This window comes from Barbatula barbatula (assembly GCF_947034865.1).
Source record: "Barbatula barbatula genome assembly, chromosome: 11".
In the NCBI taxonomy this organism is placed as follows: domain Eukaryota; kingdom Metazoa; phylum Chordata; class Actinopteri; order Cypriniformes; family Nemacheilidae; genus Barbatula; species Barbatula barbatula.
In genome coordinates this window covers 10,679,979-10,694,843 of record NC_136774.1, presented here as the reverse complement: position 1 = coordinate 10,694,843, position 14,865 = coordinate 10,679,979, and the positions used below count along the sequence as shown (strand labels likewise).

The 14,865-nt window shown below is 41.6% G+C and overlaps 1 protein-coding gene across 1 annotated transcript in view; it reads left to right on the top strand.

The window, feature by feature from the left end:
- The window catches only part of LOC306900650 (multiple epidermal growth factor-like domains protein 9), a 34,783-nt gene extending 21,227 nt beyond the window's left edge, over positions 1-13,556 (top strand). Inside the window, exons 5-6 of the mRNA XM_079467819.1 lie at positions 9,363-9,632; positions 11,078-13,556. Of these exons, the coding sequence (XP_079323945.1) occupies positions 9,363-9,632; positions 11,078-11,553 (746 nt within the window). The 3' untranslated portion in view covers positions 11,554-13,556. The remainder of the gene's footprint in view (positions 1-9,362; positions 9,633-11,077) is intronic.
- The last annotated feature ends 1,309 nt before the right edge of the window (positions 13,557-14,865 follow it).

Here is a 14,865-nt window from a genome sequence, read left to right as displayed (position 1 = left end):
TGAGAGGGCCCATGAACTGCTCTGTTATGGGCTGAAGGAGATCGCCAAAGTTCACCAAGTCATTAGGCCTGAAGAGCTGAGGAGATTCTTCCCTGAAGTTGAAATTGAGGAGCTAAGGAGACCGAAGAAGATTGAATTGCTCATAAGTCACAGAGAAGGGAGACTTGCCCCGCAAAGGATGAAGGTTGTAGGAGATCTTGTCTTGTGGGAGAGTCCTCTTGGAAAGACGGTGGGCGGAGCACACCCTGATCTGTTTGAGCAAGTAAACGTGGCCGCACATGAGTCGAAGACGCACTTTGCCCGTTCTATGAGAACAGCTGCCATCAAATATGAGGAGATTCCTGCTGAGATCCCCTTCATGATGAAGACACTCCATATTCAAGACACCATCGCTGAAACTAGGCATACAGCCGCAACTCACCGCGACTTCCTTGAGTGGTGGAGATGGGACAGTATCGGTGCAGCCTGCGAGCCGAAATGTGGTGGATGCCGCTGTGGGAATTGTCAGCCTGGAGGAAAGGAGATGACCTTAGCAGAGGAAAGGGAACTTGAAATAATAAAAGATGGCCTTACGTACATCATTGAAGATGAACACAGCAAGTCTCCACACTGGGATGCAAGGTATCCTTGGATAATGGATCCTGCCTGCCTTCCCAATAACCGAAGTGGAGTTGAGGCCACCTTTTTAAGAACTGAGAAAAGGCTCAGGAAGGAACCAGAGTGGCTCGCTGCTTACACTGCTCAAGTTCACGAGATGGTTGAGCGCGGAGCTGCAAAGAGACTCACAAAGAAGATGACTGAGGATTGGAAAGGGCCAGTTTGGTACGTGAGTCATCTAGTTGCGCCAAATCCCCACTCAGTCACTACTCCAGTGCGCCTTGTATGGAACAGCAGTCAAAAGTTCAGGGGAGTGAGCATGAACGACCTGCTGCTCAAAGGGCCAGATGTCTTAAACCCCATCAGAGCTGTCTTACTAAGGTTTAGGAAAGGAGTGCATGCAGCCTTAGGAGACATCAGGAAGATGTATAACTCTGTGTGGCTGGAGGAACGTGAAATGCATCTGCACAGATTCCTTTGGAGGGACCGGCAGGATGAAGAGATAGGGGAGTACGTCATCACAAGGGTGAATATAGGGGACAGACCTGCTGGATGCATAGCACAGCTGGCTATGCGAGAAACTGCAAGGCTCACCAAGTTCTCTCACCTGGAGGAGGCGCGAAGAGTGCTGGAGGAAGACAGCTACATGGATGATGTCCTCACATCCCACAATGATGCAAACAGACTTAGCAAAATGACGAAAGAGATTGAAGAGATTCTGCAAGCAGGTGGATTTTCCCTGAAGCCATGGGTCCAGTCTGCACAGAGTAGCAGGCAGAAAAGTGGAGAAACAAACCTCACGGCGAGGACGCCCTCTGAGACGAACAAAATGCTTGTTTTGCCAAATCAGATGAAGGATGAGGACAACAAGGCATTAGGCATTGGGTATCTAGCAGAGGAAGACAAACTCTACATAATGTCATCAGTCAACTTCTCCAGAAGAAGAGGGAAGATGAGGACGGGCCAAGACCTGCTGATGGAGGAGGTGAGATCAAAAACACCTAATCCTCTCACTAGAAGATTACTGCTGAGTCAGGTTGCAGGGCTCTATGACCCAATCGGACTGGTCACACCTCTAAAGCAGAAAGGTGCCATCCTCGTTAGGAAAGCATTCCAGGAAACAGGGAGTGGGAATCTGGCCCAAAACACCTGGGACAAGCCACTTTCTGAGGGCCTCAGGGAGGAGGCCACCAAGCTGTTTGAGGAGTATGCACAGCTGGGACAAGTAAAGTTTCATAGAAGCCTTACTCCACTAGGTTGGAAAGGAAAACCCTGGGCCATTACCTTCTCAGATGGCAGTGATAAGTCCTACGGAGCGGTTCTATACCTTAGATGGGAGACGGATGCAGGTATAGACATCAGGTTGCTAGAATCCAAGGCGAAGCTGACACCAATGGATCAGAAGGGCGATGCCGTGAAGGCTGAAGTCTGTGGCGCTGTGTTTGCAGCCAGATTGAGAAAATACGTGGAGAGGCATGGCCGAATGGAGATGGAGCGTTGGTTTCACCTAGTTGACAGCCAGACCGTATTGGGAGCCATTCAGCGAGACAGCTATGGCTACCAAACATTTTTTGCCAACAGGATAGGAGAAATCCAGAAGTCTGTGTCGGTTGAAGACTGGTGGTGGATCCCAGGGAACCTCAATATAGCAGACATCATTACTAGGGGAGCTGCTCTAAAGGATCTGGAAGAGACTTGGCAAAGTGGACCGGAGTTTTTGAGGAGGCCATTAGAAGACTGGCCAATAAAGTCAGCTGGGGAAGTGGTAACTGACGCCAGAGACAGCATTAGTAAGCTACAGAGGAAGGCCTTTTCAGCAGTGGTGACAAGAGGTCAAGTGAAGAGACGCCGCGGGGTTTCCTCCCAGGAGCACACCAAAGCTGAAGACTCTAATGAAAGGAATATTGCGGAAACAACTCACCTGACTGTCTGCCCTGATGCATCAGACATTGATCCAGGAGTGAAGCAGGATGAAGCCGCGATGAGGAAAACACTTTCCAGTTCAGCTGTCAAAAATCTTTTGGAGGTGAAGAAGTTTAGCTGCTTGTCCAGGTTGGTGAATGTCGTTGCTTGGGTACGACAGGCTGCTGACAGCTGGCTAGGCCTGAAATATCAGGCCCAAAAGAAATCAAAGTGGGAGGCATCACCCTCAAAAGAAGAAGTTCTCGTTCTCAATGTTGAAAACTGCGACTATGCCTTCAGAACTCTCTCCTTGGCAGCTCAAGAAGGCACAACATTCCCTGATACTACGCTCAACCGACTAGTGGTGATTAAGGACAAAGATGGACTCCTTCTCTGCGGCGGCAGAATCCAGACCTTCAGGGAAGACAAATCGTTTGTGCCCATTCTCCCTCATGATGCGTGGATTTCTACACTGCTTGCGCAAGAGGCACACAATGTCAATCATGAGGGTATAGCAGGGACGCTGTTGAGGATGAGGAGAAAAGCCTGGGTGGTTAAGGGAAGAAGGATAGCCAAAAAAGTAGTGGACAGTTGTGTCATCTGCAGGAAAGCGAGAGGTGAGAGATGCCAGCAAATAATGAGCGACCTGCCGCCTGAGCGGACCACGCCAGCAGCTCCATATCAGTTCACTGCCGTGGACCTATTTGGCCCATATGAAGTGAAAGATGAGGTGAAGAAGAGAGCAAGGCTGAAAGTGTGGGGTATTGTGTTCAGTTGCATGGCATCCAGAGCCATTCATGCTGATATTGTCAGTGATATGTCCGCAGAAGGATTTCTGCTGGCCTATCAGAGATTTACGTCGTTGAGGGGACACCCCAGCAAGGTATGGTCTGACCCAGGCACTAACTTTGTCGGGGCCAAACCTGCCCTCGAAGACCTGTATCAGTTCCTGGAGCACCTGGAAAGATCAGGAGTGGAAAAAAAGGTGGCCAAGCATGGCACAAAGTGGTCCTGGAAGATCCATCCAGCTGACTCGCCTCATAGAAATGGAGCGGCGGAGGCAGGAGTGCGAACCGTAAAGAGAGCCCTCCAGAATGTAGGTGGCAATGGAGTCTTCACATGGGGAGAATTCCAGACCTTTGTATATATGGCAGCCAACCTGGCCAACGAGAGGCCTATAGATGCGAGAGCACAAGTCCAAGAGGATTGTGTGGAGTATATTACTCCAAACTCTCTCCTGCTGGGGCGAGCAAGCTTGAGAGGAGACCCAGGAGACTTCCAGTTCGAGGGTTACCCCTACAAAAGGCTGAGAGTGATCCAGTCAGAGGTGAATAAATTCTGGAAGAAATGGTGTCAATTGGCAGGCCCGAACCTCTTCGTCAGAAGCAAATGGCACACAAAGGAGAGGAATGTTGCAGTAGGAGATGTTGTTTGGCTTGCGGATCAGAATGCCTTAAGAGGTCAGTTCAAATTAGGCAGAGTGATCAGTGTGTGTCCTGACGAGAAAGGAGTTGTGAGAGACGTCAGAATCAGGACGTTTCCCAGCTATCCGGTCATGATCAAGAAGCCATCCCATGAAGAACACAGCGGGAGTACGCCAGCAAAGAAGAAGCTTTCCAACAAAATCCCTGCAACGATCTTACACAGAGACGTTAGGCGTCTTGTTGTGTTGATTCCAGTGGAGGAGCAATGAAGAGAAGATCCGGTACACTCCAAAGAAGCTTGACATGACCTCCTCGGGTTCTGGAACCAGGAGCTCAAGTGGGAGGTGTGCTGTCAGATTGCAAATGGACAGAGACTTTTGTTTTAAAAAAGAGACTTTTATTTTGAAAAAGGGAGTTGAGACTTTCCAGTCTTCAGACCAGAAATCAGGAAGTGAAGAGTTTTGTTTGAAGCACATGTAGTGAGAGGCTGTGAAGCACTTGTTGTGAGTTGCTGTTGAAAGTTGATGAATTGGGGAAGGACTTTACTTGCTGGGCATTTCCAGGGATGCTACTGGTAAGATAATGATTTGATGCTGATATTTGTCAACTGTTTACTGTTAAATGCAAATGTTGATGGTGAAATTGCTAGAGTTAATGTAGTTAATTTCTAAATGCCTTGCACTCATGTTGGTTCATCTAACACTGTGAATGTTGTTTGTTGAAGTTAATGTAAGGTTTAAAGTAATTGTTGTATTTTGTATTTTGTTTCTCTTTTCTTGTAAAGGTTTTCAACCTAACTAAATGGCTAACTAAATGGAAAACTTCTGATAAATTTGTCTAAATAAATCACAAAAAGAAGAAATCGTTTGAGTTGATTCCATCAAACCCTGTTTATGGCTAAGGCCTCTTTCAAGTTTGGGCAGAAGTAAAGCAAAACCCCCTGAGAACTTGACACACGGTGATGGGGCTTTGAGTTGTCAGTTTACATTAAAGTCCATTGCAGCCTCAGGAGAAGAGTCAGTGAGAGATCAACAGAGAGAGCGAGAGAGAGAGAGAGTGAAGTGAAAGTTCAGAAGTGTTATATAAGTGTGCCCATTGTTGCAGTGTCTATTTATTGGGTCAAACATGAGCTATAGTTGGTGATGTATGTTTGTCCAAGACTTTAGACGATCGTATGCAACTATTTGAATAGAGTTTTGGGACGACTTTATCTATACACTGTGAATATCACTTCAAAACTCTAGGCAGAAGTTCTTTTCTGATCTTACTGCAAGAAAACTTTATTTTACTAATAGTCACTGGAACTAATAGTTGGATTTACTTGATACATGTAATTAAGTAAATTACTCAAAAGCTTGCCACTTGGGATTTGTAAACGATAACCGATTATTCTTTAACATTGGAAGATGATATGTGATACACTGGCCGATATGCAGTATCTAAATATTACTATAACATTTTCTGAGACTGAAACAAAAGGTACAAAGTGGACAACTGATTTTTCCATGTACTTTACCCTTGTTGAAACTTTTCTGGTATAATGTTTATTTAATAAACAAATTAAAGATGTCTGTAAAATAAAAGAAAGTCTTAACAGGTCTCAAAACAGCAAGTATTCAGACATTCAGCAGTCGGCTTCAAACAATATGCCTCTGTTCCTATAATTTACATATTCATAAATATCTACATGCTGTAGCTTCATCAATAATGTTTTGCTAATAGCAAGAAAATAAATTCCTGAATTTTGTTTGGCTTTTTCTGATGTTCAGGATCCCTTGAAACCAGTGGCGGCCGGCCAATAGAGGGCGCTAGGGCGCCGCCCCCCTTAAGCCACAAAAAAAAAAAAATTAAAACAATTAAAACAAAAATAGTAATAATAATGAGAAAAACATCAGTATGTCAATATTTGTGTGTTTTAAATATGGAATGCACCCAGTAATACATGTAAAATATGATACAAAATCATATTTGCAACCTTTCCTCTGCCTGTCTGACCGCTTCATCAGCTCTGGGGCGATAGAGTAAGCGCCCCAAGGAGGCGGGTCTATGTAGCAGTTAAGCCAATTGCTAATTTAAGATATGAATGTATGACATAAAATTTAGCCAATCAGCGTTCTTAAATAGAATCCAAGAAGGGCGATCATTTTATCGCCCCAAGCCCTGATAAAATAAGGACTGGGCTCTAGGGGCGCCATTTTTACTAAACGACAATGGCGATCGCGGACGTTACTCCTCCAAGACCCAACCCTAACTCGGTGAAATCTCTCCTCCAAGATCCGTTTGAGAGGAGAACTTTGTCGGAGAAAGTTCGGGTGAAAGAGCTGGGCCCAGACCAGGACTTTAATAAAAGGGTCATTGAGAGGTTTGCCACTCAGAAGGACAGACGGGCAAAATTCCTGTACAAATAAGATGACACACACACACACACACAGATACACACACACACACGTTTCTTTGTATATAGTTGACCTTAGCATAAAAATCATTCAGTTATATATGGTACTCTAAAAAATGTTAATAGTGTGTTTGCTAATATTACTGTATATATGTTTTGTATCAATTAATTGTTGCAGTTCTGGAGCACATTAACAATTAGTTACATTTAGTTTGATCATAAAATACTTTATGCTATTCTTCCAGTCAAAGGTTTGAGTTCAGCCACTTGATATCCATTTCTATATTATACATCCTTTATACAGTGTAAGAATTCCTATAAACTTTATAATAATTTAATGTTATTGTCCACTTTCCACTCTGTTCTGACAGCATGCATATTGTGTTGCCTATTTACTACCAATGGCACCAACAGCCTTTCCAAAAGATGTTACTTATATGTAGAAATAGTCAATTGTTTACAAGTTCAGTTTAAATGCAAATAAAAGGCTTGTGTTTGTGCATCATGATGTTTATGTTTTTGTGTACGAATGCCTCAACTTTTTAATATTGGCATTAAATAATTACTGACTATTTCACTGAGCACTGCTGTCCTGCAGTTTGTGTTAAATTTTATTGCGATGGTTACGGAAACAAAAAAGTATGGCACAGCCCCACCGAGAATATTTTTCACCAGCCGCCACTGCTTGAAACTGATACTGACCCGTACGGTCGCATAAAACTCTGACAGTAGAGTGACGGCCTCTTTTTTTGCAAAGGGAAAAGCAACAGCAGGTTAAATAGTTCGTTTTGTTAAAGGTTAAAAGTGCATCATCTGTTGGTACACACTGTATGCGTGATGCTGGCACGGATCGGCACTTCTCATCACAGGAATGGGAAGATAGCCGAAATGAATTCCTCTGCCTCCTGGTCACTTCCTTCTGTCACTGCCGCCAATCTGTCTGCATCTCTCTGATTTCCCCGCGACAGATTTGTGGATGTCACCAGGCAGTGAAGCCGGTCGGGGTGTCGTGGCTAGAGATCTGTTTCAGTCAGTCAGAGAGAGGGGTTGCCGTGGCAACAGCGGCCATTGAGAAAACAGTGATGCAGTATCACGACTATAGAACTGCAGGCTTATATTACTGTGTGATCCCCATTGTATAGCTGATAAAAAAGTCTTAAGGGAATTCTCGATAGGGAAAAATTATATACAAATTAAATATACATAAATCATAAACTGTTTTGAAGTCATGTTTTGATTGAAAATGTACCCCCACTGTACAGGCAATCTAAAGAAAACTAAATTAAATCTCAATACTACATCTGCATTTCATTCACACCTCAACAGATAATGAAGGACTTAGCATAAAATGTGTTGTGTGGCGCCTCTTTGTGGTGTAAATGGTAACTGCACTGCAATGAGCCATTGAGAAGAGATCTAACTGATAACTGGGGAGGCTGCAGACCTGGAGAAGGCAGTTTTACGCCCCTGTTGTTCCTTATTTGTCCAGTAGGGGGAGTTGAACGACAAAAAAAAATATTTGTAACCGAATCAAACTGTAAAATAATGTAATTATGTATTTGTAAGATTCAATGTAAATAAATAAACTGAAACTGGAAGGGCTTCTGGACCAGTAAAAACGAACAATTGTAAAAGTGTAGTAACCATGTTTTTTGTTGTTGTTGTATTGGTGACTTTTGGCAAAACCAATCTTACTACAGAAACCACGGTACGCAGAACAGGCTAAAATATTTGTAGATATCTACTAGCGGTCTTAATACATAGCTTACACGAGACAATTGATTCGCAATTGCAACGGCAATTTAATGTTTTTGTTAATTGAAACATTTATTGTACAGTAAATGTACAGTACAACATTAATATATAATATACGTGTAGTCTAGATATATAAAATATATAGAAGACTTGAGTGTTTGTTGTGTATGTATAGACATATATAAAGTTACAGCCCATCAGACATTAAGTGCAATCACATGAACCATCAGTTATATATGTGCTGTGCATTAAGAACAGTTTCCTACGTATTATTTAATGAAGAAAAACACAATTCATCGCTTTAAGACATTTCTAAGGTCATTTTTCTTCTAGGAAAACATTAAAGGACAACATTATTTATTGAGACCGTTATCAAAGACAGGATCGATGATGACTCTTGATGATGACTCCTATGGGTTGCCACTCTTCTTCAAAACCGTCTTAATCCTCCTGTCAAACTGCTCCCGCTCACTGATAAAAGAAAGTTTAAAGTTGCAGGCAAAATTGTTATTGGAAATAATGTCGGGATGTCATGCTTGACCATTCTTTATACACCCTTACATACCTTATGTCAATGACAGGCCCTTGTAGAAATGGATTTCTCCTCAGCCTCCAGCATGGCTAGATTTTCCACAGCAGCAAGGGCACGGATGATAGATTCCTCCATTTTGTTGGAAGTTGTACTATGTAACGATTTAAAAGAAACTTAAGGACGTGTGCAGCTAAATTGAAATGGTTTATATACATATAAACCGAACGTAGTGTGTTTAAAAGGCCGTCTCACAGGCTAGAGACAGACGACCAAATAAAAGTAAAAATAAAATAATTATGAAAATGAGTAAAGATATCGAGTTAGCATACACGTGGTAGCTAAGGTTGATCCAGACAGAATATCAACCTGGCCAATAAGTGGTCAATAACAGTAAGTATTTTAACGTATAAATTGCATATACATATCAGTTAAGTTAAATCAATTAATATCGTTATCAATGAATCGTTTAAAAACTATATGTTGGACGATTGCCTTATAACAAAAACTGTCATCTGTTATTAGGTATTTTCTGCTGGTTCATAATGTACAGCGTCCCCCTACTTGACAAATAAGTAAAAACGGGTGTAAAGCTGCCTGGGGCGTGAAACTGCCTGCTCCAGGTCTGCAGCCTCCCCCTTCTCGATGAAACATCAACACTCTAACAAGTTTTCCAAAAACCCAAAAGCACTGATCTGTTGTTTTTGCACGTGTGTGCTATTTCTCTTTTCTAATTGCAGTATGTTTGATCTCTTGACAGATTCCAGCGGGGACCCAGCATGCGACAAATGTAAGCCTGGCTTCTCTGGCCCCACATGTGATGTGTGCAGAGACGGCTTCTTTAAATCAGCAGGCACGTGCGTGCCCTGCGACTGCAACGGAAACTCGGACCCTCAGTTTTTTCCTCAGATATGCGACCCGGAGTCTGGACGCTGCAATCGCTGCATCAACAACACGACGGGAGAACACTGTGAGATCTGTGCACGTGGTTACGTGGGGGACGCGCGCTCCCACAACTGCACTCTGAGAGGTACGACAAGCATGTACACACCCTCTGTGGTTTTTTCATATATTATATGCAGTTGTTGCTGTAGAATGTTTCATTATTTTATTGTTTAATTATTATTTTATACTGCAATGCAATCATATATGTAGAGATGGCTGGGGACACTTTGAGAGCGTATTAGCACCCTCCACTGGTTTGAGGCCTTGACTCGATAAGTAGTAGGACCATATACAGATATGGCCTATGGGGTAACATTAAGAGGACATTCCAAATTTTCATTTATTCAGCCTTTCTAGATGTATTGAGGCCATTCCAGTCCAGTGTCAAAACAAAATCAAACCTCGGGGGTGACATAAAGTCATCCAACAGCAATGTGAAAGACTGACAGTATGACAAAACACACGAAGACTTTGATAAAGATCACATGTTATCACATAAAATATATTTTAAACTTTTCCGAAATACATGTACAGATATTACTGTTTTATTGTATAAAAAAGTAAATATAAATTTTGCAGTATTTGAGTTCTGAAAAAATCCAGAGAGCATATTTTCTGTTATTATACCCGTTTCCATTTCCTTCAAATAAATGCAAATGTGACCCTGGACAACACAACCAGTCCAATAAATCAATAATTTTTTTTAATTGAGATATAATCTGAAATCTGAATAATTAAGCTTTCTATTGTTGTCAGGATCGGACAATATCTTGCCAAGATACAACAGTTTAACACTGGAATCTGGGGATGCAAAACAAAATGTAAATATTGAGAAAATTGCCTTTGAAGTTGTTAAACAGAGGTGCTGTAGCAAGCCATCTACTCACAAAAATAAAGTTTGTATATATCTAGGGTGAAACATTTACTAAATATCTTCATGGAACATGATCTTTACTTAATATCATAATGATGTTTTCCATAAAAGACAAATCGACAATTTAGACCCATGCAATGTATTTCTGGCGTCTCTAAAAATGTTCCCATGCTCCTTAAGTTTAGTTATCCAGGGTCACAAATAGAAACAACATTTTTATTTAAAATCCGTTAGAAATATTGTTAGTAGTTCACAGAATGAAACTAAAATGATCCTGTTACATAAACGCACCTTCTGATAAAATAAAACATTGTGTCATTACAATATCTTTCATCCCATAATGATGTCATTTCTATTGTGAGCACAATGGTTGCTAGGGTTCCTGCGTTTTACTTTCAAGGACTCAATGAGCCATGACTCATGAGTAATGAATGCAAACTTCAACGTTGTCAAGATAATTTTTAATGATTTTATTGCACCTCAGGAATTTACTATAGTGAAGCCGCAGTTCCGGTCAGATTTATCGCTAAAGAGCGGTTGTATGGCAACCCTGTGTTTGTTTGGGCAATCGAGAAACTGATTACGTAGGAAAACATTTAACTCAATACGTTGGAAAACATTTGAATGACCATTTTTATCATCCCTTTCTTCCTCAGCTGTGAGACTTCTTCCAACTCAAGAAGACATCCAGGCAGAAATTCCCAAATCTAGAAATTCGGTTTCTTCTACACCTCCTCTCCTCACATCTTCCTTCACCACCACGACCCGCCCCGGCCTACCGACCCTGCAGTCCGGCGCGGGAGACTCGGCTGGACACAACAGCACGGCCTCCGCCCTGACCGTGGTGTCGTGGACGCAGTTCAACATCATCGTTCTGGCCGTCATCATCGTCGTCGTCGTTCTCCTCATGGGCTTCGTTGGAGGCGTGTATACGTACAGAGAGTATCGCAATCGGAAACTGAACGCCCCGTTTTGGACCATCGAGCTGAAGGAAGACAACATCAGCTTCAGCAGCTATCACGACAGCATTCCACACGCCGACCCCAACGGACTGTTAGAGGAGGAACCGTGCGTGGTCGCAGCTAATGGCCAGTTAGCGTTAGCCACAGCTGCTAACATGTACAAAGCGTGAAAAGTTGATAGTTCTTGTAACTTCTCTCATTATTAACTCACTCGTAAATTGTACAAAACCAGTGTGATAATTTGTGACACAGCTTTTAAAACAATGAAAGCGAATGTTGACTCATTGGTCAGATATGAGGCTTTCGTCTAAAGACGTGCTACGCAAAACGCTAGCTACTGTAAAAACAAAGTGAACCCTCTTGAAAATGGTCTTGCTAAAAAATCATGCATGTTTGGAACAACATGAGGTTAAAAAAAAGGATGACAGAAGTTTAATTTTTTGGGTGAACTGTCCCCTTAAAAATTATGCTTTGTTTAAAAAAACAGCATATGCTGGTAAGGTAGGTTTTGAAGCATGATAGCTGGTTTAAGCTGGTCATGTGCTGGTTTAAGCAACTAGCTCCTGCTCAGGACCAGTTTAAACCAGCATATGACCAGCTGGAACACCACATGGCCTGTTCAAACCAGCTACCGTGCTTCAAAACCTACCATACCAGCATATGATGGTTTTTTTAAGATTGCCAGAGCTAACTTCTTTATTTTAGGAATATTTCACCCCAAAACAAATGTTATCACCCTCGCGCTGTTCAAAACCTCCATGACTTTCTCTTGTAGACCATGTAAGGAGATGTTTAGCACAATGCTAAGACTCTTTTATAATATATAAGTACTATGACCAGAGGCCGTCAATGTCCAAAACTTATGCTTTTTATGTCCCAGGTTGGAATTAAATGAGAGTGAATTTTATTTTTCATTTTTGGGTGAAGTTTTTTATTCAGACGAAACACTATTTAGCCTCCCTGGTACCATTGCTTCCAATCATGTAAGATTTTTCCAGTACCATTTTGGAGTCGACTCGAGTAAGTTCAAGACAAGCCATTATTATATTAAGTCACGTTGTCCCTCGGACACAAAAGACACAAATACAATTTGTGCTGCTCGTTCACATGAATAGGGCTTCACTTTCATTCAAGAGGCATGACAGACCAACACACCTAATACTGCTAGACGAAGACAATTACATCACAAGGATTTTCAAAATATCTCCAAAATTTAAGGACGTTCAGTCAACAAGCCAGCTGTAAAGGACTCGTAGACTTCTTCTCAAAGAAGTGTCATTCAGAAGATGTTGAAAGTACTTCTGTGGGTCTTGTCTGAGACTATTTCATTCACTCTTCTTAGATAACTTCTCTGGAATGCGGTCTTGATACGGTTTCCCATCTCTCGCCACGACAAGGGGAAATTCCTGTTTTGAGTCGGTACCAAACCGAAGACACTACATCAAAGTCATACCTGGTAAACTGGTAACACAAGCAGCTTTTTCAGCCTTATTGCATCATGCGTGTGGGAGTGACGGTGTTGTGTGAAAACACGGTTTCAGTTTTGATTGTGTAGAGCTGGATTCTACGCAGGAATGTATAAAAAGACTTTGTGAGCACGGACAGATTCTGCTGCAAGGTTTCACGGAAACTGGATGAAATGTTTGGCACGATATTGTAGACGTGAAAGCCATGTAGAATGACCCGGGAGCGTATTCAGACTTTGCGAGTTTAGATGACGTTGCGGCGCGGATGTGTCCGGGAATCTGTAATCTACACAACAGAGGACACCATGTCGGTTTTGCCTCCATTGTTTTGCCAGGACCCTTTGAAATGTGATTTCCGGATGTGGATGATTTGGACAACGCTCTTTTGAATTATTGTGTTTTTTTTATTAAGTTGATGTGTTCTCATTTATTTATCTTTGTGTTTGTCTACCGTGGTCTGATTTTGTTGTTGTTTGTTCCTCATGCTGCATTGTACAGTGTATCATACCGAATGCAAACTCTGTAGGCTGACTTTTCAGGACATCCTCAAGGACTATGTGTTGGACGACTTACTTTTTTCGTATTTTCTTTCTAATTTATTTAGTCGGGTTACGCAATAATAACACAAAAATGGGATTTCAGTTAAAGATGTTGTATTTTCTCATTTCCGGGTGATCAAATGACACAATTAAAGGATTATTGAATCGAAGGATGTTTTAATGATGTGTTTTAGACTGAATGAGAGTGAATGGGGTGATTAAAAATAGAAGTGTGTCATTTCTTATTTCTGTATATAGTTTGGCCGGACGGAATTTCCGTTTGTTAAACAAGTGGCAAAACCTTTTTGTCCTTATTCATGTTTTTCTGTTCATGATGCTTTGTCTCGAAAATCACACACTGACAATTTGCAAATCAGAAGAATGAGCCTTACGGCTCTTTTAAAAGAAATGATAAAGTCCCACTGCATTTGATAATGTTACGTACAACTCATCTTTACACATTAAAATAGCATATATAAAAAAACCTGTGATAATTTCTTCATGCCTTAAAATTACTACAATTTAACTTTAAACCCTTGCTTCCTGTATAATACTCGAATTCATGAATATGCAGATTAGTCCCCGCCTCCATTCAATTGCCAGAGCAATTGATTATAGGTACATAGATGCATCAATTCGACGTGTAAGCCGCCAAAATCACCAGTGATCATTTTAGTACCGGGTCTATGCATCATCCGTACATATCTATGGCTCAAATCTGTGGCTTTGTGGAACCAAAGATGCTTCTTCTGTTATCGCTGTGAGGTACCCAATGTAAGTACTTTTATTTTTAAGAGTGTAGCTCATTTTAGCTAAGCTGTTTTAAGACACTTAATGTGTGTGATTACGATCAAACACGGCACTTTCTATGAACCAGGTTTTAACGTGTGAACCATTTTGTAATAGGCATGAATCATTCAAAGGGATTAATTTAACGCTGTCTGACTGTAATGTCAGTGGCAGATATAAATTACGCATAAATTTACCCTTGACAAATGAACACTTTATAATCACAGATGCAGACACAATATAATAAAACATACAGTGGGGGTTGCGATCACATAGATATGCTCAATATGCAATATGATTTGTAGCGCTGACCAAATCGATGCCATTGCACAAAAAGCCAGATTTCCTTTTACCATCATAAGATACTTACTGGAAAGTTCTCAAATGATGAATCACCCCAATTTCCTTAAGTCATCACTATTACTGTAAATCACACAAAAAAACAACGTGGATGAATAATACTCAGGGATGTAATGTGCCGGACATTACACCGCAAACACCACACCAGATCATTCTCAACCGTGTGGAACGTGTTTACGGATATGAACCTCCGATCCTGGTCTGACTTTATACGGAAACTCATTCATGTATAATGGCTGCTTGGGGAGCAGAACCAATCGCAAAAAGTGTTGGATTCAAATCAAATAAATGATGACAAAAAAATTCTGGGTGAACTTTTAGTGTGCAT